This window comes from Nanorana parkeri, unplaced genomic scaffold (genome assembly GCF_000935625.1).
Source record: "Nanorana parkeri isolate BGI_ZX_2015 unplaced genomic scaffold, ASM93562v1 scaffold189, whole genome shotgun sequence".
NCBI lineage: Eukaryota > Metazoa > Chordata > Amphibia > Anura > Dicroglossidae > Nanorana > Nanorana parkeri.
Genome location: NW_017306457.1, coordinates 495,635 through 521,415, shown reverse-complemented (window position 1 = coordinate 521,415; position 25,781 = coordinate 495,635). Strand labels below are relative to the sequence as shown.

Sequence of the window (25,781 nt, the reverse complement as noted above, 5' to 3'; positions counted from 1 at the left end):
CAATTTGGCACGGCTGTGCATGACTCTGCCCACACAGCCGCGTCATCCGTTCACAGATCCTTTGACAGAATCTGTGAATGGAAAAACGACAAGTCCTGTCAGCCACCGCAGCAGAAGGACTTCAATTGTTAATACAATACAGGTGCAGTGATGTCACCGCACTTGTAGTCCATTGACACTTCCTCCTGTAACTGAAAGCCCATTCCTCGGTATGGACAGGGATGGGAGGGAGAGTCTGCGGGAGCCAAAGCAGTGTCCCCCTTGATCTACTGATCAGAGTTGCAATGCTTTACTGGCTCCAAAGCAAAAAAAAATAATAAATGCACATTTTTTTGATGAATATGTTTACATTTATTATTATTATTCTTTATTTATTTATTACAGGTATTTATATAGCGCCGACAATTTACGCAGCACTTTACATAGTTGCACATTCACATCAGTCCCTGCCCTCAAGGAGCTTACAATCTAAGGTTCCTATCTCACATGCATACATAGAGGGCCAACTGAAAGAGGAGCCAATTAACCTACCTGCATTATTTATTTATTTTTAAAGGGGGAACTTTATCCGTGACAATCTATATTCTCTACTTCAAATACATTAGTATACACACACAAAACACACACACTGAGCATTTGACAGTAAATTGACTGTAACTGTATGTTAATATATACAGAAATGACATAAATGGTATAATCTTGCCATTATATTTTCCCAAATACCAAAAAATGTGTTTCTCATGGCTTTTCTCCAAAAACTAATACCCGTAACAGAAAGATGTTTAAACGTACCTTGAGAAATAATACTTGTAATACGATCTCAGAGGAGAAAAACTGAAAAATGCAATTAAGTATTTGGCTGATGAGCTGTGAAAATATGATGTTTGCAGAATCTGAAACTACCGTTCATAAGCCACTGACATTTCTATACTGTAACAGGTCATCTACATTCAAGTGTAAAATGAAGGAAGTGAATTTAGTGAAGTTTATTTAATTTTTTCTCCTCCTTGTTAGCCTGACCTCCAGCGATGACAATGTGTGCAATAATAACGCTCTGCTATTAATAGGACAGACGGATTACATGTTAAGGCTAAGTTACGACGGTTGTTGTGTTAAACTTTCCATTGTGCTGCTAATGTCAGCTATGTGGTTTTATCGTGTACTGACCTTTATATAAAAAATTCTCCAGCCAGAGCTTTAGGCCCAGAGCAGGGCAGTTGCATTGCCAGGGGTTGGACCGTGCAAGCAAAACTTTCAGATTGGTGAAGGACTCCAGGAGCATGCGGTCAACCTTTTGTAGTTGGTTATTCTTTGCTCCTAAGAAGGTCAAGTTCCGAGTGTTATTTCCTAAAGATTCTGGTAAAGTACTGAGGTTATTATATGACAAATCCAGTTCCCTTAGAGCCATAAGAGGTGTGAACACTTGGCCTTCAAGTTGATATATGAGGTTGTTGGTAAGGTTCAAGACTTGCAGCGAGCGAAGGAAGTGGAAGGCATATGGTGGCACTCTTGAGATAGAGTTATTAGACAAGTCTAAAATCCTCAGGCTTGCAAGATATGTGAAAGATGTGTGGTTTATAACACGTATTTGGTTCCCCTGCAAATTGAGTGTTTGTGTTTGTGATGGCAATTGGCTTGGTATTTCAAGAAGTCCTCTGTAGCTACAGTCAACCATCCTTGAAGAGGTTTGGCATGTGCAGATGTCAGGGCACCCCGTTGCCATATGGAACACCAGAATGGCACAAGATGCTAAGAACAGTCCACCTACAGAAAAAGACAGGATAGGATCAGACTTGGCTATGCATAAGTGTATATCTGGGCAAAAAAACAAATTTTCAGTACATCTCTGCAATACATGCACATTTCTCCATGTAGTGGTTCCCCTGCAAATAGAGAATTTGTGTTTGTGACGGCAAGGGACTTGGTACTTCAAGAAATCCTCTTTAGCTATAACCATCCTTGAAGAAGTCTGGCATGTGTGATGTCAGGGCCCCCCAATGCCATATAGAACACCAGAATGACACAAGCAGCTAATAGCAGTCCACCTACAGAAAATTATTGGATCAGACTTGGTTATGCATAAGTGTATAGCTGGGGAAAAAAGCATTTTCAGTGCATATCTGAAATACATGCACAATTGCCCATGTTGTATCCCTTTAAAAACACTGCAAATACAGAAAGATACATGTTTATCTGCCAGTTAATAAGTGATCTCCTGCTTGAGCTGATAACCCAGTGTCTCTACTGCACCGAAAACTCAACCAGTGTTGTCAGCCCTGCCCATTACTCCTTTGCTGTACTACAGAACACCCGATCTTCATATCCGTAACATAAGGGTGGGTTCTCTTGTTCGGCATAACAGAACTTGGCAAGGCTGACAAAACTTCTTTTGGATTCCAGTGCAGCAGAGTCACTGTGTGAGTGTTGTCAACTCAAACTAAAAGGTAGGCGCTCACTGGATTTCTCAGATCAATAAACTTGCAGTGTTTTTAAATAGAGAAAACATGGGGAGAATGCACGTGCTGCAGAGATGTCCTTGTACTTCACTTTAATGAGTAGATGGGCATTCGTATAACACATGGGATGTTACTCAGGTTTGACCTATTTTAAATTCGTAATGGTTTGAAGCACACATGATAGTAATCATTGCTAGATAACTGTTGGAATTTAGGTTTTTTTTTCTGCCAGCAAGCAATCTTTCCCAAAGATAAAAGGCAACTACTGTACTTTGCATTATTTAACATAGCAGATGTATGTGGGTCAATCATGGGTCGTATGGGCCAGAGTGGTGGGAAGGCTGGGGCCTAGGTAGGTGGAATTCTGGGAGGTGACAGGTGTTACTTTGCATTGTATTTCTACCGTATGTCAATCTTGAAGGAAAAAAAGTAGAGATGAACTATTTATCATTATTGCATGTAGAATGCACTTATGTTTGTTTATGTGAGACATTCACACAAGTGCATGCAGACACAAGACTATGGGGTTGATTTACTAACCTTTTAAACACACCACGAACGTGTATACACCTCTGTAGTGTGTTCCCTCCCAGCATGATCTATGGGAGGAATCGAAACACCTTTGTAGTGTGTACACACCCAGCAGGTGTGTTGTGCAAAGCCCTGCAATGAATTGCAGGGTAATGTGGTGTAAATTAGCTCTATGTTATGTTGCTTGCGTTGATGAATCCAGGAATGTAAATGCATGAGCTAACCATTTTTGTCTAAACTGTGAAGCAGCATTATATATGCATCATGTGCATGATTTTTCCATATATGGCATTAGTGGAAATATGCTTTTAGAGACTTTTTGGTTGATAAATACGTTTTGCTGTGTGAAAATCACACACACCTGGTGTGTGTGTGTGTTTAGGTTAGTAAATCACCCCCTATGTGTTGGTAGAGGATGATATAATAACATTGAGGTAAGAGGCATGTGATTCAGTTCCAGTCTTGATATTTTTAGGATTGAGTTCATAAGGGAGTATAGAATGTTCAATTAGCTTAGTGGATCTGGTGCAGTTATGTTCACATTGAATACCAAATCATCTTACATTCATTATTTAAACAAACATATTTTTATTTTTCTTACAGGTCTTGTTTTTCTACTTCCTGGTGTTCTTGGGCATTAGTGATGCAGCCTGTGCCCAAGCATTACATCCTGGGAAGGTTACATCAGCAGTACATTGCTGGGAAATTTCATCTGTAATTTCACAAGATCTCAGGGAAAGGCATGCTCCTCCCCTGAGATGATGTACATGGCCACATGTCACAGTCACATGTGCCAGAGTTCCAGGAAGTAAAGGGAGATATAGTAATCTGCCCTTAGTAAAAAACAAATGGCCACTGTGAGAAGAATGTGGAGGAAAATTAAAAATAGAGTATGCAAAGTATAAAAAGCCAAGTATAGATTGCCATTACTAAACATTTACTAAGGTATCTTTGTTGAGATTTCAAAGATATGGGTAAAGTTCCTCTTTAACCTCTTGCCATCCGCCCGTAGTAGAAAAACGGACGGACGGCACTGCAGCATCTGCGGGTTGCGGTCTCCAGACGGTGGGTAATTTTTCCTTAATATACTAAAAAAAATAAAACCCCCAGTGGTGAATAAATACCACCAAAAGAAAGCTCTATCTGTCCCCAAAAAAGGGTATAAAATTCATTTCAGTACAGCGCTGCATGACGGAATAAATGTCAGTTAAAGTACCGCAGCGCTGAATACTGAAAAATGGCCTGGATGGGAAGGGGGTTTAACACCGTGGATGTCAACTGGTTAAGTTTTCTTTTTTTTCAGGCTAAGAGCAAAATTTGACTGCCAGGATCTACACTGTTATCAATTTTCACAGCTATTTTCAGTGAACTACAGATCAGCTCTTTCTTGCGTGAGGAAGATAAGAAGAGGTGGATTCTATTGTAGTCCTATTCTAGGGTGACAATGCTGCTCCTCCATAGAGGAGCAGTGAGTGAGTGTTGTTACCCTAGGACAAGAAGTGTGTTACTGGCAGGAGCGCTTGCTAAAAAATAAAGGGGAAAAAAGCCTAAAAAAAAGGAAACTAAAGCAGCTACCACATCAAAGCACTGATAAGCTTCAATACATAACATTTTTGTTTTGGGGTTTACATTTTATTTAAGAAACTCTATAATCACTCAAAAATGCAATTAACATTTGTGTGAGATCTTTCCAAGGCTTTAGTATATCATGTAATTACAAAAGAGTTTTCTTTGCAGTTTCAATTTTTTTTGCTTTCTTTATAAACAAAATCTATTTAATCCTAATATGTTTTTAATTAACTCCTTCCTCCTTCTTCTCTGTTTAGCTATTTTTTAAACGTTTTTTTTAAATTACCTTAATATTTGTATGCTTTGTTTTACATTTTTCATTAAATTTTTAATTTCACTGCTTTTATAGCTGTGTTTAAAAATAACACAAAACTAATTCACGTGTAAATAACTGCCCTGTGTGTTGTGCCAGAGTCATCATTTTAGAGATAAATGGAACAAGTAGCAGAATAAAATAAATTTTTCTTTGTGAACATGGTGGCAGCGATTGTTTTAAGAGTACAAAAGAGGAAAATAAAAGGAAGACAATACTGTCAAAAGAAAACCCTGTTTATCGCCAAGGAAAGCAATATATGTATCGTTTTTATTTTATAGTAATGACAAAATTATTGGAAAATGAATAAGCCCGTAGTGGAATTGTTCTGGTGCATACAAGGGAAACATCTAGATAGTGGGGGTAGGATATTCTGGCAATGGTGTACTAGAAGCACCCCCAAAGACATTTCTCTTCCCAATAAAATTAGATTCATAACTAAAAAGGGTTGAAGTCAGCTCATATTGAACGGAAACTTAGTAAAAAAAATCTTTACACCATCAACACATTTCGAATTGATCACATCATCAGGAAAGGCGTATCAAAGCGCTAACAAAAAACATATGCATAAAATTAATTGAGAGTGTATTTTTAATGAACTTAGGGCGAGGGTAATATCGCCTGATTAAAAAGTGTGGAAGGCGGAAAATAACTATGATGGCTTAGACAGTTTCTTCATTGAAGTGTATCTAAACCCCAAAACAAACAAATTTTACATTACAGCTTATAAGTCCTTAGATGTGGTAGCTGCTTTAGTTTCCTTTTTTTAGGCTTTTTTCCCTTTATTTTTTACCTAGTGCTCCTGCCAGTAACACACGTCTTGTCCTAGGGTAACAACACTCACCGCTCCTCTATAGAGGAGCAGCATTGTCACCCTAGGACACGACCACAATAGCATCCCCCACTTCTCATCTTCCTGACACAAGAAAGAGTTGTTCTCAATGGTTGTAGATCTGGGCATAATGATGTAATGATAATATATTACATATTACATAATGATGTAATGATATTCTAATGAAGAATTAAATAAATTTCCTGTGAATAATTTTTGATGGATAAATAAAAAAAATACATATGGATAAAAACATAAATAACTTATGAGGATCATGTCCATAAAGCATATATTGGGTAAACACAACTTTCTTGTTTGAGTGATGGACCTAGGGGCAAATTTATATTATGTACTCAAGAATTTGTTATCTATTGTTTAGTCTATTTTAAGTTTTTAAAAAATGCAACATAGAGATCTACTGTATATGTAATAATATAAAATGTTCACAGTACATCAATAGAATAAAAAAACATTTTTCTATGTGATTAGTTGGTAAAAAAAAAAAAAACCCTACTAGTCTTAAAGTGGTTGAGGACCTCCGGTATTCTCAGATGCCTCATGAGGGAGTATAGTATGTAATACAGGATATATTGTTTAATACTACAATAGAATGCCCTGCTTTAGTTGGCAGATACAGGGAGACCAGAGACTCCTAATTGACAGGATGCATGTAGGGAACTGAATGGTCCTCTGTAAACACACTGTGACATCTAAACAATGATAAACAATGAAGTAATCTAATATTTAATAGCACTGTTTGATCACCTGCATATCACAGGCATCATTATTAATCTATCTTCTATTTATTTAAAACCAGGTCTTTATGTATTAACACTACCACATCTGTTTAGAAGTATTAAAAAAAAGTTTATCTGCTCTTGCAGGATACAAATATATGCAGGACCAGGATTTTGGTGAACATTGTAGGTTAATGCACTACAAAAACTGTCCCTAAGTGTCCTTATAGTCTATTATTCAGCTACACATGGCATCAAAAAAAAAAACAAAACACTGCAGTTTTATCAATGCAGCCTTTTTTTAATTATTTTTTCTGACGGTATGGAACACAGGTGGGTTGTTTTCTTTGGGCCAAAGAAAGAGCCAAAACTTGTAAAATAGAAAATGTTATGCAGTGTACAGAAACTACTTTTGTACTATTTCTAACATATCAACAGTAGTTGTTAACACAGAATACAATGTTTGCAGTGAGAAAACTCTCCTGCAGCTGGCTATGGTATTTTCAGAGGACTGTCACTCACAGTGGCTACTCGGGGTGTATAATTGAAAAATAATCTTCAAGCATTCATTTATGATCTGTGACAGCGCTACCTCTTTATCTCCAAGCCAACTTTGCTTTCTCAGTACTTGAACTTGCCCTTTGCCTACTGTTAAAACATTTGTCAAGCCAAATTGTTAAAATGATAAATGAGGTCACAAGATCACCACTTGAAACCTAATACCTTTAGTTTTGACCTACACTCAAGGTCCATACCTGTGATGGAGATATCTGGGAATTTTGTGCTGAAAACATTGCATAGTTTAACTATCTGTCCCTGCAAGATGGAAAAAAAATGAAAGGAAAAAAAAAAGAATATACAGACTCTGGACTAGTGATTCTCAACCTTAAGACGATCTTCACCCTTATCTTAAAAATGACAACTTATGCACCTTTGGAAATGCTTAGTAATGGCAATCTATGAACAGATAATTATAGATAATTTCTGTCTTTTTTATTTTTTTATTTTTATTTTCCTCTCCATTCTTCTCATACTTGCCCTTTTCACTAAGGGCAGATGAATACATCTCCCTGTACTTCGTGTGTCTGTCTTCTGGAACATGTACAAAGTCCAATGAGTGTGCCAAGCAAAACTCTCGGTCTGGCGCTCTTATTGAACTTTGTGCATGTAAATCCTCAGCTCTGGACTCTCTGCATTAAGTGGTGTCCACTGTCCTGTTGTGCGAAGAGCAGCCTTATTAGAGCCACTGTGCCCTGTTGTAATCTGACTGACTCACAGAACGTTTGAATCCAGTGCCTCATTTTTGCATGTCCAGGAACATGTGACAGTGCACATCATTTCAGGGGAACACATATCTTTCCCCTGAGAACTTGTTAGATTTTGCAGCTTACAGGTGAGATTTCCCAGGAAGGCACTGGTGATGTGGCTTTTGCAGGATGCATATTTGAGGCCAGGGCTAAATCATCGGTGCCTCACTCTACCAGGAAGTGGAAAAACAGTAATTGCAAGCAAGGGCAAAAATTTTTTATTTAACTAATGAATGTAAGATGATTTCATATCAGCGTGCAGAGCTGCATGCTGATGTGATTTTTAGTGGAACAGGGTAAAGGTCCACTTTAAAGAGGAACAATGGAAGCTGTTACCCATAAAAAAGGCAAACAGAGGGTAAAGTACTACTTGTAGTATCCAATACTGAAGTGAAGAATGTATTATGGAGGGAGGGGGAGAAGGAATGAGAACACGGGGTTATATTTGTATATGTTTGTATATTCCTGTTTTTTGCACAGTAAGAGTGATGAACACAAGAATTAGAGGGAGGGGGGAGGGAGGGGTATGGTATACAATAGCAATAGCTATTATTCATTTTTTTATCAAAATAAAGCAAAGGGGGTATATTAGGGTTTTTTTTTAGACATCACAACATTATACACCTGAGCAGTACACAATAATAAGGATAGAGGGTATATATAAAGGAAATAGATGGGGAGAAATGGACTATGGGATTGTTTTATTTTTAATAACCACTAGAGGTGTATTTTAAATGGAGCTATAGACTTCCCCCTTCCACCAGAAGCCAATAAGTTGGAGAATGAATGAAAGAAAAGAGTGTGATAGGGGTGGCTGAAGTTGGGGAGTAGTGAAGGCAAGTGACGGCTGTTGGAAATGGAGTAGATGTTTTTAATAGAGTGTTTTAAATAATTATTGCTATATAAAATATAATCTGAAGTAAATAGTATTGGATGTATTTTGTATAAATGTATTTTTGTGAAATAATAAAAATAAAAACATATTAAACAAAAAGTAGTATCCAGTACTGCCTGTGGCCTCCCTGCAACTGATCTTTTGCTCATTAATGACTTTCTACTCCTTGATCTGCACTATGCCTCTGGGTAAAAGTGGCCATCTTGGTAGAGGCAGGGCTTTGTTTCCTTATGTCAGAGTATCCAGCAAGGAGAGCAGTAGGCAGCACTTTAGTGCCATACCCAAATCTAACTTCAAATCAAGTCAAAGGCTGCAGTCCCTTAGATCTCATGCTGCAGATATATAGCAATGAGGCTGCAGGCACTTGCAGGCCTTGGCAACCTTAGGTAAGAGAAAGTACACTGATATCTTTCAGGAGGAATGTGAGGCAACAGGTACATTTTTGCAAGGTACATTAAGTATTTCTAGATGTCCCCTATAGCATAGCACATCTACGTTTTTCAAATTCAGAGGCTTGCATTATTGGGTGTTAAGGTGCACTACATTAAGGCAGCACATTCATTTTGAATAAGCTGCCAGCACACAAAATATTAGACTTTTCTTAACACAGTGCACCATAAAGAAAGACAACTGCTAGTACTGTAATTACTATGCACAAACCTTCTTGTGCACCTGATCCTGCATGTTCTGCTGTCATCTTGACTGCACTCCAACTTAGAGCTCAGTTATACTTTCCACCAACGTACAATCTAATATAAGCAACTCAGAGACCATCAGTTGTAATTTTAATGGATTCTACAATAGAGAATGTAGTGGATCTCTGGGTCAGAGTGAAGTCAAGGCAGAAGTAAAATTAGTGCCTAGAATCAAAGTGTTCCCGGGGTGTACAGAAAATAATGTGTGGCGTAGTTAAGGCACCTTCTTTTCCCCTCTTAGACAGTTGACAAGCTGGTGACCCCATTGCAAAACCTCCCCTCACTTGGTGATAAATGTAAACTTTGGATTTCCCATCTGATCTGGTGGTAATGGTCGCCAGGACATAGGTGACCCTACCTAGTGGGGGACACAAACAACAATAAAAACTTAGAAAGGGATTTCCATTCTTCTGTATTTCCTATCTAAAACATGAAGTTTGGCTATAAATTTACACTTGACAATTTCAATTGAAGTTGGCCATCCACAATAGTATTTTGACTGGTCAGTTTGCCACTAATCATGTCATGTGGAGACCATTCTATTGGATGTAGCCCGATGGATTGTTTATAACAGGCTTATCCGTTACAAGCTTCTTGGTAAATTGTGTTGTATTAAAATCAAACCATATACATAACCTTTAAGTAGCAAATAATAACCAAGTACCTTGTAATGTGCAACATTTTGTTTTAGTTACCAAAAGTGTGTTCATGTGCATCCAGCATTCCTGCTGCTGCTTGCTTGTGCCTTTAGTGTTATATATTATTGTACCTATTGTATAACATATTATTTATACTGTATGTAATAGCTCAGCAGCTTTTAAATGAAAAGTTTTTGTCTTTGATTTACCCTCCTCATGGGACACTTTTTTCCTGATACATAACAATGTATTTGTGGCAATACGATGTAATAATTTAATGAGTTGTAATACGTTTATTAAGATATGATGTAATAACATCATGAGATGTTACATTCATATTCATTAGAATATTCTTTTCCATATGACCACTTCCTGCAGCATGGGATGGTGAGTGATTGTTTGTAGAACTCTTGACTACCAGTGTTGGTAAGACAGAATATCTTCCTATGCATGGCCAACATATGAATGGACCAAATATTGTATTTTCCACACAGCCCCAGGTTAGCATCACTACTATTTAGGGGACACAATGTAATGATATGACCCTATTTTGTTTTGCTTATAATTTAGTCAGGCAAACACAGGATGTTGGGTAGAAGCGCGAACCAAGTTACTCCTTTGGAGAATATTTATTAATAGATGGCGTATATTAATTGCCTAGGGCAAAGTGCAGTAATATGTAGTAACCTATAGAATTGGAGGTTGACATTGTTTATTCTTGGCTGCTGGACAGTGAAAAACTATTGCTATGTGTTGATCATCCTGACTGTCTAGAGATACGGTTTTGTTTCAGACATATGTAACACATCAGTTCTTTTACTGCCTTGTAAATGTTTATTCTAAAAATTAACTTAAAGTCATTTGCAAATTTATTTAACAACACATTTCAAAAAGAGAATGATATATCATAACCTATAGCAATATATCAAGTTTTAACAAACAACAGTTTAAAAGAGCATAAGAAAGGTGCTTTTTCATTGGTTGCTGTGAGTTGCTGCACTGTACTTTCTTCTCTAATACACTATTTTTTCCCATGTAATACATTGTTATATGTTTTTATGTACATAAGCACCATATGTGATTATTATGTGATAGTTGTCTTTTTCATCTTTCATAAAATGCTATGCAATCACCTATGTATCATCTGCTTTTGTTTCCACTGCTTGAAATATACATACTCAATGCCTTAGTAACACAGAATTCTTGCTAACTAAAAGACATAGGGTATAAAGGACATACATAGTATATATGAAAGAGGCCAGTAAACCTAAAATACCACTTTGTTTATAATAAGAAACTTTGTACCCAATAAAAACCTCTAGTAAGCCTCCTTTTAAGACACAGTGGTTCAGTGGTTCAGAATCCAAGGCAATAAACTGCACTTAATGTAACAACAATAACACATGTATTGTCATTGATGTAATGACAAGCTATTTTTTTTCTTTTTTCATATCAGCTAATTTAACATATTTACAAGTGATACTAATGTATGTTTTACATGATGGTATTGAATCATTTCAATTTATAGATCCTTTAATTAGGACTATCTTTACCCAACTTTAATGTACAATGACAACAATTCAGTTTCCTCTCTTTGCTAAAAGTGAACTTGGCCAATTATACCATATATCATAATATTAGGTATTTAATTACTTGCCCAAAAACAAAAGTACACTAAGCAAAAAAATGAAGCTTGCAAATATCCTGTTTTTAAAGTTCTGTATGTTTCCTGTAAGCTATAATATGTATTAAAATATCTTTCTCACATCTGCCAATTGCATTGCCCACAAACTGCAAAATCTTAGAGTCTAGGTGCAGAAATATCTGCCTACAATAATTTAGAAAATCAAATAGAATTTACACAGTCAATACATCCTATATATACTTAAAAACACATGCACTTTTTTACTTACACTGTACAGATGTCTCTACCTAGGAAACATATGAGTTGTTTTTTTTTTTTTCTAGCAAAGGAACCCTATACATATTTTATGAGAAGCTCTAGCCGGGGGCTCTGGGGAGACTTATCTTCTAAATCTCAGGAAAAGTTTTAGGAAATTGCTGTAGGGTTGAGAAATGTTAGCGCTTGGGGTTTTTTTTGTTTTGTTTTGTTTTAATTTTCTCTCACCTTTCATTGCTGGCTGCTCTGTCGGCCTTGTTAGCAGGTTTTTTCAAACTTGCACAGCAGAAAGGGAAACATTGGAAAAGTTCAGACTTGTCTGGCTATTCATCCATCTTCATTAATGGCCTTTCTTTGAGTGAGACACGTTCCTTCTCATCGCCTGCACACGCTTGTGCTTTGTGAGTTGCCCATCACAAGCACAACTGGCTATTTTTGCATCTCAAAGCCCTTTGCAATATTCTTTTTTTTTGCCCAGGCATCATCAAACAGATGCTGTCTCCTCTACTCACTCAACAGGCCGAGCAGTGACTGACTGTCATGCCACGGTGGACAGCTGTAACGGGCAAAGCTCATCTTCAGTCCTAGCCCCTTTCTCTTACTTAATCTGCCTGAAATCGAGGTCACACAATTAAGCTGCCTTTTAATCCTGTGTCGTTTCTGAATTCTTCTGAATTATTTCTCCTGCCAGTCCTGAGCAGATCAGGTGACAGCAGATGTGCATTCTGGTCATTGCACTCTTGTATGTGTGTGTGCGTCTCTCACAAGACTTCGATTTGAATGCTGGTGACAGGTTATGACAGTTAAGCTTGTTTACATTAAGCAAGGGGTCAAGCCTCATGACATCTCCAGAGATTATAATTAGTGATCTGACAATTGTATTAATTTGTATTTGTTATGCAGAAAGAATATAATTTTTTTCTTACAGTGACACTAAACTCAAGAGTTAAATCTTAAAAATGCATTCAAGTACCCGATTTACAAAAAATTTGTCTTATTTGTGTATCACTCAGCTGTAGATCTTCAAATCAAATCTCTGAATAGTGCTGACACTGTCCTTCCTTCTGGAGAGTGGCTACTTTTGTTCCCCATGGTCCCTGTGTGTGTTGTAAAGTAGCCACCTCTCCAAGCTCACTCCTGTTATTGACTACGATCTGACATTTAGTTTACTAATTTGTATTGAGATTGTAGTCCATCAATGGAGTGTGTTTGGAGTGGTGGCTACTTTAAAACACACACAGGGACCATGGGGAACAAAAGTAGCCACCCTTCAGAAGGAAGGACAGTGTCAGCACCAATTCAGAGATGATTTGAGGATCTAAAGCTGAGTGATTTACAAATAAGGTCCAGTACTGTTAATAGTTAAGGTACTTGCATTGCATTTTTTAGATTTAACTCCTGAGTTTAGTGTCCCTTTAAAGCTGAGCCCTAGCTAGGGTGAGGCAACTGAGGCACTCGCCTCGGGCTCAGGTGCGAGGGGGCGCAGCCAGGGCTCAGTGCAGCAGGGAGAAGAGGGGCAGCACAGCCTGCAGCTTCTCCTCCGGATCCCTGCTACTCTTCCCCACCTGTATGGACAGAGGCAGCGGGGATCAGAGGATAAATTAAACACTGAAGCCATAGGGGGCGTGTCACTTTAGAATGGCCAAGCAATGAGGAGAGAGAGGGCCTTTTGGCCAGGATCTTACAGCCGGCGGCTCTCACTCTCTCTCCTCACCGCTTGGCCATCCTGAAGAGACAGCTCTCTCTTTGCCCCCCCGCCGGCTTCAGCGCTTCACTTCTCCTCCGATCCCCGCTGCCTCTTCTCATACAGGCGGAGGAGAGCAGCAGGGAACCCAAGGAAAACCTGTGGGTGGCCGAGTGGCTCAGGATGGAGTGCAGAGGATCTGTAAATAGTACAGATATTCACTTATCCTATGTGTGCAGGAGAAACACTGGAGTGATCAGCTGATCACTCCAATGTTTGTAAATAACTGGGGACACATAGTACTATAAGTGCCCAGTTATGAATGCTGTACATCACTTCCTGTTCATTCATGAGTTTCTGAATGTGTAGTAGTACAGAGACTTCTCCCCATTCAGAAACTGGCTGATAGTAAACATTTTCTGAATGAATGGAATGTCTCTGTACTTACTGCATATAAAGAGATTGAGGACTCCTGTTTCTTTTTCTATTTTAAAAGGGAAATATCAGGGGTCTGTTTTTAAATGACTGATATTTCACAGAAGCCCCCCCCCCCCAACAGTGAAACAAAATAAAAATTAAAACAAATAAAAACAATTTTAAAAATACAAAATAAATACAAAAATAATAAAAAAATAATAAAAATAAATACAAAATATAATAAAAAAAATAAAAAAACATACTGGAGGCAGGGCGCATGACTTCTCATGATGCTGTGCATGCACGCCGTTGTGTGATGTCACATGCCTGTTGTGGGGGGACTTTTTTTGTTCTTGCCTCAGGCGAAAAGGAGCTAGCTACGTCTCTGCTTTAAAGTGTAACACAACTTTTAAGTAAGCATTCAGTGATAAATGCAATCCATTCCCTACTGCTTGAAAATTGATCTCTTTACATTTGACCCTTTTCTTCAATTACTGATAGATCTTGTCTAAAAATTCTAATTTTCTGTTGGGGATCTGGCTTCCTTTTGAAAGGAAAAAAAAAAACAGACTGGTTTTACCAAGAAATGTATTGGTCATAAATCATATGAATATCTACACCACTCCATTCCATTTTCTGTATTCTCACTGTTTGCCTCTTTATGGAAAACACTGCTTTCAGTTCAGATGCTTTATTGTCATTATTCCTGCAGGTTGCACAAAAACTAGATGGAGCTCCATACTTTGGCTAGGTATGGAGCTCCATCTAGTTTTCCAGGTTAGGTATGCATTTTCCCCCCACCATGGCTAGAGGGAGCACTTGGGAGATAGGAGAGGAATTTTGCTTTAGGTAAAGAATAACCCTCTCCTGTCTTCCTAGAGCTCCCTCTAGTGAAGCCCAGGAGCAGTTTGTGTTGCAGCGCAGCAGGGTATAATTTGCCAGTCAGGAGCCTGTGGTTGGTGGGGGGCACATACATCTCTTAATATAAAGTAGGCCTTTATAGTTGTTTGTGCAGCAAACATGCGCATTGACATTTAAAGATTCTGCTGGAAAATGCAGTTATCCTGTAAAGGAAGCCTTTACTGAGAGAAAAATGGGGCTGCAATTGCTGACCTCCTTCAAAAAATTATAGCGACCTGACAGTAAAAGAGGAGATATAAAAAAATGGCCAAAATAAAATAATAAAATTATTTAGAAAGGTATAGGTAAAGGGTAAAGAAATAAACGCTAAAAGTGAAGATTTCCTTTAACTCCATTTAGAAGGATGGTATTAGTGAGTCTCTCCAAGTAGTCAGTGACGGATAAATATAGCAGCCACTTGTATGAAAAGAACTCAAGAACTTACAGGGCCATGTATAAATATCCATGTAATATATAGTGCTGGATTTTGCTTTCTAAGTGCTGACTACATGGCGTGATATCAGTATCTGTCGCTCTCTCTCAGATGGCGGAGGGCTGGTTGGGGAAGGGTTAATCTTTCGATGCGAGTCACGCTTCTCCCCACAGCTGCCAGCCTATTCTATCCACTATTTGTAGTGTGTCTAAAATTAACGTGACAAATGCCCTCTGCTTGCTGGTTTGTGAAATACACATCAATAAAGATGTTCTCAGATAAACATTTTAAGTGATAAAGTTCACTTGCTGACGTTCTGCATTCCAGTGTATTCCCAGTGCAGAATTCCGAAATGTAAAATGTGTACAAGCCCCGTGGAGCGTTCATCCAGCCTACGTTTTTTCCTTACTGTACGGCAGTGGAACCCAACTAGTAGCATTGGAGACGGGTGCTGCTTATTGTAGATTTCCTGTCTGAACTTCTGATAATGGTGTATATGAAGCTAGGCAGAGGGTGTCCAATTTGTATAATTTAATAGGTTAAAATTAATTCTAGTAAGTCTGCATTCTGCTTTTTTCATTCTTAACATGGCTCCCCAAGGCATACTTGCATACTTTTCTACTTACTGGATGCCCTGCAATAGCATATTTACTGCCTCCAAATACATTTACTCTTATGGCCAGCTAAGAACAATAATGGCTCCTCATGTGCCCCTGCCCATGGACAAGTGAACTATGATGTCATTTTAAGCAAGGGCAAAGAATGTTTGGAAACGTATCATTACACTGGACAGGGCTGTCCCTATAATGAACTAGCCTGAGGTGGTTGCCTCAGATGGCACTCACTGGGTCACAGGAGCTCTTAGCGACCTGTGATGCTCTAGCCGACATCCTGCCCAGCTCACTGACGTCACTGGTTGCCAGGATCTGAGCGGTCCCGTCCAGCTCCTGGCAACCAGTGAAATCAGTGAGCTGGGTGGGATGTTGGACAAGGGTACCATGCATATCCCCTCCTGGTAACGTGCACCCCTGGTAAAGAGCACCATCATCACCCCCTGATCACCCACCACCGGCCTCAGGTGGCATAAAGTGTAGGGACACCCCTAAAACTGGACATTGTTTAACACCTAAAGGTTTTTATGGATAGGTAAGATAGGCCGTAGAGGGGTTATGGTAAACAATCACAAGGGACAGAGCAGTCTCCAGCAGCTGTCCATCTTCTAGCTTGGAAGTGGGAGAAGAGAAGAGAGAGAAAGGAGAAGCAGGAAGCAGGGAAGTGGCTTGTCTTGCTGTGCCTGTGTACACACACACACCTTACTAGCACACAAAAGGGTGGCTCCATTGGACTCTGCAAGGGAAATTAGCCACCCTAAAACAGGATATCATGACCAGTGCTCAGGGGACCAGCTGATTCTGCAGGAAACTAAGACTTTTAAACATAAAAAATAAGCATATATTGTAAGAGATTTAATCAGCTCTATTTGGGCAATTAACCCCTTTGCTGTCATATTATTGGAGGCTTTTAGCTTTGCCCAATCCATAGCAAACATGTTTTTTTCTATTTTTTGCTAAAGGGCTAACTTTAAAAAAAAATGGGGCTGTGCTTGGGGGGTGTAGAAATGATTATTATAATTATAATGTGTTATGTGCAGGGGGCAGCTATACAGTACATTATGACAATCTTACTTTGCAGCATGCCACCTTCTGCACATAATGCTAAGCTTCCAGACACTGAGGAGAGGAAGAGATGTGACTTGAGCAGTACAGAGCTACAGTCACATCAACTGCCCCTCCTCACTACTTGCCCATTCACAAAATGTCTTGTATTTTTTCAAAGAATACAAGGAATTCTATGACTGGAGGTGGAGAGATCCCCACCCCCTCCTTTCCCATTCCAATCACAGAATGCCATGTATTCTTTGAACCAGAAGTGAGGACAGAAACAGCAGTATAGTTGCCTTGCTAGTGTAGATGGGAGAAGATAAATCTAGTGTTGAGTCTTTATTGTTTTATGTGTCCCCACCGAAGAGATTTCAGCTTCCATGTGGCCACCCTTACAGATTGCTAAGGAACATCTGTAAGCTCAGCAATAGTAGAGTCCCCAAGTACAGCTGTTGCTGCAATGATGAAGTATAGTACTTCTCTATTGGCTAAACAAAAAACAAGACTCTGATTAGACACCGCACACTTAAAGAGTATATGTCTATGGGCTAGGGGAAGGAGCTCTGGGATTGAGTATTGTAATTGCCACATATGTCTACAGATTAACGGAAGGAGCTCTGGGATGGTGCATTGTAATTGGCACATATGTCTATGGGTTAGGGGAAGCAGCTCTGGGATGGTGCATTGTAATTGGCACATATGTCTATGGATTTCGGGAAGGAGCTCTTGAATGGTGCATTGTAATTGGCACATACAGTATGTCTATGGGTTAGGGGAAGGAGCTCTGGGATGGTGCATTATAATTGGCACATATGTCTATGGGTAGAGGGGAAGCTGATTTGGGATAGTGCATTATAATTGGATAATATGTCTTTGGGTTAGGGGAAGGAGCTCTGGGATGGGGCATGATAATTGGCACATATGTCTATAGGATAGGGGAAGGAGCTCTGGGCTGGTGCATTATAATTGGCACATACAGTATGTACTGCCAAAGGGTCTTAAAGAGGTTTGGTACCTCTATTGGGTGTAATTGCAAACAAAAACAATTATCTGCTTACCAGTGATTGACTTTCTTTGTACAGATCTGGTCTCGAGTGAACGGATTTGATTATCACTGATAATAAATAAATGAGAAATTTATAGGAACCTTATCAGGCATGTTTTTATTTAGTCCAACATTATGCTTACCTGTACCGGATAATGTCAATCGAAAAATGGGCTTGGACACTGACTAGATGATTACACCTTGCTCCTTCTAGCCAGCCTCTGAGTTACTCACTTTTCTGTAGTAGACTCTGAATGCAGCTCCTGCTCTACATATTCCCCGACTTTCCTTACTTTATGACTCTCTACATATCATTACTGTTGACAAGGCTGACAGGGAATGTTAGAAAAGGCCTTTTTAGAGAGAATTTGTTTAAAACGTCATTTATGACGGGTTACTGTCTCAATGTTCACATCTACTAAAGAAGGTAACCACCGGCAATGTAATGGCTTTACTTTCAATGTTCAGCTAAAGCAACACTTGAAATAGGAAAGCTCTTGAATACAAAACAATCCTTTCTCAGCATTTGTAATAATTCTTGCAACCAGTTTTACAGACATTCCCAATATAAGGTCATGCAAAGTTAAACCACATGTATATTTTGCATCCAGCAATAACAAAACACTTGCTTTCAGCATTATAAAGCGCACAATGAAAAAATATGAATCTCGGCTTAAATTTTAGTATGAAAGGCAATGATTTAAGGAGTGATGGTTTATCTGTTATGGCTCTGTAACATTTTGTATTTTATTATTGAAAGAGTTCAGAGTTCTTGTTTTAATAGGGCTTCCCTTTTCTAATCTATCCCTTTTTGGCATTTGGTTATAGCTTTCTTTGTGAGATCATTGTCAGCTATTTTCAAGTTTTGTTTCAGACAAAACAAGCTGAATTTACTTAGGGCTGACAGTGTCTTGATTCATTGAAAGAATATGTCCACCAAAAACTGACAAATTCAGAACAGGATGGAACCATTGTGCTTGAGGACATGTTGGCTGCTTACGTATCTGTGGGTCTCCAATGGAGAAAACTTTTAAAGGAGAACTATGGGGTTAGAGCTTTTCCCCATAGTTCTCCTAAGGGTAACGGGAGGACACAAACTAGCATCCTCCCGTCACCCTAAGCTCAGTATACCACGATCTGCAGCTCGGGACATACTGAGATGCCGCAGCTGAAGCGGATCCCCGACAATTATGTCTGGATCCGCCCAGCTGCAAGCGTGACAGCTGGCTCTGCCTATCTAGAGTCAGAGCCAGCTGTACCTGCCCCCTCCCCCGTCCGTTCCGCCATTCAGCGCTGGAGGATCGGAGTGGGGAGGGGGGAATCTATCCCCTCCCTGTCACGGCAGAGAGCCGTGACAGGATCGAGAAGTGAGCGAACGCCAGTATGTGTTCGCTCACTTCCTGATCTACTGAGCCAACCTGTGACAGTTTTATTGTCACAAGTCGGTTAGAACTATGAGGTGAGTGAAAAGCACTCACCTCATAGTTCTCCCTTAAGTTACATTTCTGCCTCTTCCCACTAACAATGCAACAGTTGGCTTTATGTCAACCCCGTAACTCTTTGTATTAATGGGTTGAAGGTTAGAGTGTATGGAACCTTTAACAATAAAATTCACTTATTTGCTCCCTTTTGGTCTGTGAAATATAAAATTGAAATTATTTTGTTACATCTGATCGGAAAATGCAAAAAAAAAAAACTTGCTGATCTTTCTAAAAATCTTATGAGTTGTCAACTATCTGTATTCTATTCTCTGCCTATGGTGATTGTTATCAGTTAGCATTGCTCCCAGTTCTCTTGTTAGGCTACATAACACCTCCCAGCTATGTTACAGAGATGGGGGTCTGTAGTCTTAACACGGCGGTGCAATCAGGTCCCAGGTCCTCAGGTTCAGTGTCCAATGTTAGTCTATGGGCAGCCAGATCTAAATGGGTGGGTGCGTCGGTTTACATCAGATTATCCCCAAGTCCATCCAGGTCAGGAAAACAAAATGTAACAAGTAATCTGATGTAAACAGACGCATGTCTACGCTGTACGCTGCGTAGACCTAACAAGGGGCACGGTAAGTTCAGTTTTCTCCTCCATCGCAAGATGGAAGGAAACACCAGACGGACAAGGATGTCACAACAATATCTATTCCGTACTGTTCCAATCAGCAGGGAATCTGTACACGGATCCTCTGTTGATCGGCAATAACAGGAGCCCATAAGGTACAGTGAGTAGCCATGAACAGGTAGTATGTTCGTGGCAGGATAACTAGAGGGAAATAAGGTTTTAAAAAAAGCCTGATAAAAATAAAATTGATGCAGCCACCACATCTAGAGACTGGTAAGCTGAAATATATTTTGTTACTGTTCTTTGGTTTAGATACACTTTAATTAAGGGAATCTAAACTGCAGTTTTAGAAAATACAGCTATACACTATGGATGTGATCATTTAAGGGCATCGCAGAAAGTCGGAAGATGAGTCTTCTGAATACACACATACAAAGCTGGCCTTTATGGTTCTTTATGTGAGGTGCCATGCATTACTGTGCAAATAGAGCTTAGAGTGTGCCCAAGGCTATTTCAGCCAAATGCATTGGAGTCATTTTCTTTTAAATCCTTTTTAAGGATGCAGTGGGCTTTAAATGGTCACTAGACACAGTGCGTTCCGGCCCAATTCTGGCCAGAACGCACTGTATCGCATTGCGGACGGCTCACAATGTTGTGGGGCAGGGTCTGGTCCGACCAAAATAGTGCTTGCAGCATTTTGTTCGGACCAGACTGGAAAGTAGGCATTATGTGCCTTGCGTTCTCGTGAGGCCGATCACATTGCGGACAGAGTGCGTGGTTACGGTGTCATTCACTTCAATCGACCACCGCGCCCTCTTCTGCCCAACAAAATAGTGAGCCAGCCGCAATGCAATGCAGTGCGTTCTGGCCAGAAACGGGCTGAAACACACTGTGTCTAGTGTGAACGAGGCCTTAAAATACTCATATACTTTAAGTCCATTTGGAAAGCAGCCAGCAAATGCAGCAGTCACATACTGTATTGGGCAGTAATCCCACTAGCTATAATTTCAGTGTCTGTCTAACATAGAATTGCTGGCTGCATACATGTATGAGTGTAGATGTGTTTCACAAAATTCTCAACACCCTCAGTTTGACGTTTCATTGCTAAAACCTTTCTTAAAGCTGAACAGACCTCACCCTGTCTTGATTTATTGGATGGTAAACTAGTGACATTGGGGCCTATATATTCATCCTGACACAATGAGGACAGACCAGATGTAAGGATCAGGCCAATTGCTTGGGGAGCTGCAAATTAACCCCTTCAGCTGTGTGCAACCCTATAAAAAAAATCAGCATGGTCTCCCAGAACCCTGTATTCATTACATGCTCTCCACAAGGGCTTTTGGAGTTTGTACTCGGCGATGATTTATAAAGTGACAGATGATTACTTGTAACCTGGCAGAGCACAGTGTAAAGGGATTTTGAGGGAAAAACGCGAATGATTATTCCAAAAGCTTTAAAACCAAGGACATTCTATCGAGTGATGATATCCTCAGCTAGATCATCCCCAAAGCTGCACTCCAGACACAGCTCATAAGGAGAATGTTATCAGTTGTGGGAGGAAAAAAACAATCATTATCCTGCATATAACAGCCCTGGAAACAATAATCTCACATTTGTTGATCTGTTTGTTTAATTTCAGCTTACCACTGCTGTAAAGTCATGTCGTGGGATTTGTCATGGCTATTGCCATTTGGTTCTTGCAGAACAAATAGGATGCTTTAAGCGTACCTGTCATTTACTCAGAAAGACAGTGATCTCTGTGTTTTGACCCATCAGGATGCAAATGCTCAGTTCTCCAGCGCAGTTTGGCTCCATCTGCCATAGCCACACGCTATGCAGTCAGTTAAAACAGATCTTACATTAAAAAAATATTATCTAATCTACAATATTAATTTAGCATTTTAAACTAGGTGTAAAGTGGAAGAACAAAAGTGTGAAAAGCCCATAATTACTGCAATTCTTTTGAGTAAGCTAAACAAACCATATGTACTGCCAAAGGTTAGCGCATCCACAAACCAAACAGATAAATCAGCACGGTGATGTCACCACACTGTTGTATCCTCAATCCAAACTACACTGGGGGCTGCCCTCTCAACCTCAACCAGGGGTTGAGGCACATATGAACAACTGAATTAAAAAAAACTCCTCCTTGTGCAATATAATTTATTAATGAAGATTAAAGAGTGGATAATGGTACTCAAAAACATGATGAGGACATGGGCATAAACATGACCAATCCAGCCCTCCAGGATCTTAATTGCAGAACTCAAATGGGCAGCATAGCCAAACAGAGTAATCCACCATGACTGGACTGGCCAGAGATGAAGTATAGCGCTTACGTGAGCTTAGAGCTGTGATGAAGGGGGCCTGCCCCTGAAACGCATAAGCGCTAAACTGCATCACTGGCATATTGCTGACTGACTGCACCAACTGTTATCTACAGCTGACAGTATGGAACACAGAAAGGAAACAATGGGCGTTAAGTAACCTGGCAGGGAACTTGGATGCCCTCCCTGATCATCACCAGAAATCTAGCTCCACCTATTCTAGCTACAGCATTTATAGCATTTTTCTCATATATCAGATTGTAGATATCTAATTTTCAAAGAGCTTATATCCTCGTCCTTTTTCCTGAATAAAACCTGAACTCTAGATTGACACATTAAGTACAGTTAAAATGCATATGTGTAGATTCCTGTATATTTGAGGAATTCTGTTCATCCACGCTAATGATTTTAAAGCTCCTGCCACAGCCATGAAAGTTGATGTTTAAGATTTACGGTTTACAAAGTAAGTTCCTTACCTCCTTCAGGGCACCTCTAGTTAGTCTACTCACTAGACTGGGAATGAGCACTAACTGTGTGTTGAGGTCCTTCCAATGATCTAGCTTCTGTACGTCTGTAGAAACAACCATGCAAGCATTGGCAAAGCATCATTTTTACTTATTCCTCCCCAGCAGCACATACTTGCCTTTCTTGTGCTTCCCTGTCACTCCATTTAACTTTCAGGAGCAAAAGAAAGTCTTGTGAAACCTGCGAGTTGCTGGAGTCATAGCTTCCACAGGGCAAGAAATCCCATGTGATAGTACTCATTGGCCCAGGGCTGCCACATGGAGTGAGTCACATGCATCTCCATACCCATGAGTACCATGAGTACCAGGTATTTCCTTTGGCGTCCAGTACTGTACAGAGTGGTTCAAGGGTGAAACAGATGTTTCCTTTAGAAGGTTATTTAATTGTTATCCTTTGCTTTTCTTCAACTCTCTGGTCTTGGGACAGGGTCCCAATTGAATTTTTTGATTCCTATGAAGTGGTAGATAAAGGCATCTTTTTTAAAGAACACAGCCACACACATGATTCATGCCTGGTCATGCACTCTGTTTCTTTTCCCCAACAGCCTTTTATGACGGAGCTGATTTGGCAGACTGTCCAGGGCCTTATCCAGGTGTTCAGGGCACCATGCCGTACTAGTCTTCACACAAAGGCACCAGATCCAATAACTCACAGGTGGCTTTTATCGAGCAGATCTTAGGACACCCTGTACACTTGACATCTAAACCTGGCAATGGACCACTGAAAGCGAAAGCCAATTCTGTCTTTAGTCTATTTACATACATTTGAATTGTATGGGTCACCTTCAACTGGGATTTTTAACCATTTCTCCCCTAGGAGGAAAGGACCACAGGTTAGATCACTGCCAAGGTTAATGAAAGCCGGCCCTCTTAAGCAAAATAACACAGATGATGAGGGTGGTCTGTAATGAATAAAACGTTCCCCTTTATATCATGTGTACTTTATTTTCCATCTTATTAAGGAATGAGCGAGTTAGCTCTCTGAAGTTTTTTTTTCACTTGTAGAGAATCATACACTAACAGGGTTTTTCACAAAAAGGTGAAGAGTTTGGAGAAGTCAGGAGAAGTGAACAATCTAGGCCAAAATAGCTGATTTGGAAAAATTCTCCAATGCAGCTCACTTTCCAGTTCAGCTATGTTGTCCTAGATTGTTCACTTCTCCTGCCTTCTCCAAACTCTTCACCCTTTTGTGAATAACCCTGTAACTGCCTGACTCTGCATTGTTTATTGATAAGGTTGGCAGGTTCTGTAACGCATGTGTAATACATGTTAGGAATTTTGTCAGAGATATTAGTAGACATAAAGTATTACTCAAGTTATCTAATTTTGGATAGACTGGTGAAAGGTGCGAACCTCCGTTACTGTTGAGAGATGAAGGAGCTGGATCCAAATATAGATTGATCATAAACCATATTGAGACCCTATTCACATCAGATGCATTGCATTGTATTACCATCTGTCTTTTACAACAAGGGCAGCGAAAAATTAATGGGTGTGAATAGGAACAGTTCACACTGCATCACTGCATTGCATTGCGTACGGTGCACTAAAAAAAAGTAGAGCTTGTTCTACTTTTTCCCCCGCAATGCAACATGTCAAAAATGCATTTTAATGCACAATGCATCACAAACCATTACAGTGAAGTATGTCCATTCAGCATATGTTACTTCACATGAAGCTTGAATATAAAAAAGAAAAAGAACACATGTGACGGAAAGCAATGGATCGCAAGGAAATCGGAACATACATTCGCAAGTCAACAGACTTTCTGTTGACTTGCGTGTACCTTTGTTGTGAATGCACCCTTAGTTTACAAGGGCCCTGATTGGGAGCTAAGAACAAGCTCATGGGGCTTCTAAGGGGTGCATAATGTGAAATCCAAGAGGTACAGGAAACAACAAGACCAAATGCATTATATAGTTTTTTTTTTATCAGTGAACCTATATTTTTTATATTGAATTATGTTTTTTCAAGTGCCTGTTAGAACCCTTGAACAATGTTAGTTTGTCCTTTTGACACTTAATGATCAAATAACTCTTAACATTGGGTCTGATGCTCCTGGTTTTTTTATTTTATTTTTTACCACACCCCAGGCCTGTGTCTTAATGGTGATCTAATCTCACTTTTTCTGGGGACAATTGTCATAGGGAGAAAAAGTGTGGGGGTTCAAAAATGTTACCACTGTCAACAGGAGTAGAGGGCATGTTTTCCAGTGGGACCACTTGCTCTTGTGACAATTACCAGTGGTATGATTTCTTCTCATTTCTGCTTCCTTTTGTCTCTGTGGGCAAATTTTGCCAAAGGGGATAGAATGATGCAGCCTGACAGAAGTTCTAACCCTACTCTATTCTATCTAAAACTAAAAGGTTTTGGCCAGATTTATTCTTTAACTTTCCTATTTCCAGAAATGTTGAACTATTGAATAGACTGCCCAGAGACTGCAGCTTATATTTAGAAGAAAAAAATAAAATCAGAGATTTAATGATCATTTTCAAAGTGTTGTTCTTAAGGAGATTCACTACTTCAGCAACCTGAGCTGGCTATTCCACACCCCTGAACTGACTGGGTTGAATTCAGATGTACAGCAAATTCTCTCCAAGGCTCTCCGGAATCATCATACATGCTATCCATCCACAGAAAACATGCCCAGCCAGTCTGTGGATGAGCAATACTGCTAACACTTGTTCCCATGAACTTGTACTTGAGCTTTGAAGAAAGAACTCTGATTGGTAATGTACCTTAGCATTACCATGCATTAATGAAAACTCTCTAATGAGCAGAACTATGACATTAAAGGCTAATTCCACCTTTGTGACCATGTTTCATGTTACACCCATGTTTTGGGGTAATAACACCAAACCC

General features: G+C 39.6%; 2 protein-coding genes across 2 annotated transcripts in view; one reads left to right on the top strand and one right to left on the bottom strand.

The window, feature by feature from the left end:
* CACNA2D3 (calcium voltage-gated channel auxiliary subunit alpha2delta 3) overlaps positions 1-25,781 on the top strand; it is a 786,579-nt gene that overhangs the window by 644,702 nt on the left and 116,096 nt on the right. The window lies entirely within an intron of this gene.
* The window catches only part of LRTM1 (leucine rich repeats and transmembrane domains 1), a 57,513-nt gene that overhangs the window by 6,677 nt on the left and 25,055 nt on the right, over positions 1-25,781 (bottom strand). Inside the window, exons 2-6 of the mRNA XM_018555249.1 lie at positions 13,588-13,756; positions 11,740-11,801; positions 9,620-9,693; positions 7,194-7,254; positions 1,168-1,764 (exon numbers count right to left, since the gene is read on the bottom strand). Coding sequence (XP_018410751.1) covers positions 1,168-1,764; positions 7,194-7,254; positions 9,620-9,693; positions 11,740-11,801; positions 13,588-13,756 — 963 coding nt within the window. The remainder of the gene's footprint in view (positions 1-1,167; positions 1,765-7,193; positions 7,255-9,619; positions 9,694-11,739; positions 11,802-13,587; positions 13,757-25,781) is intronic.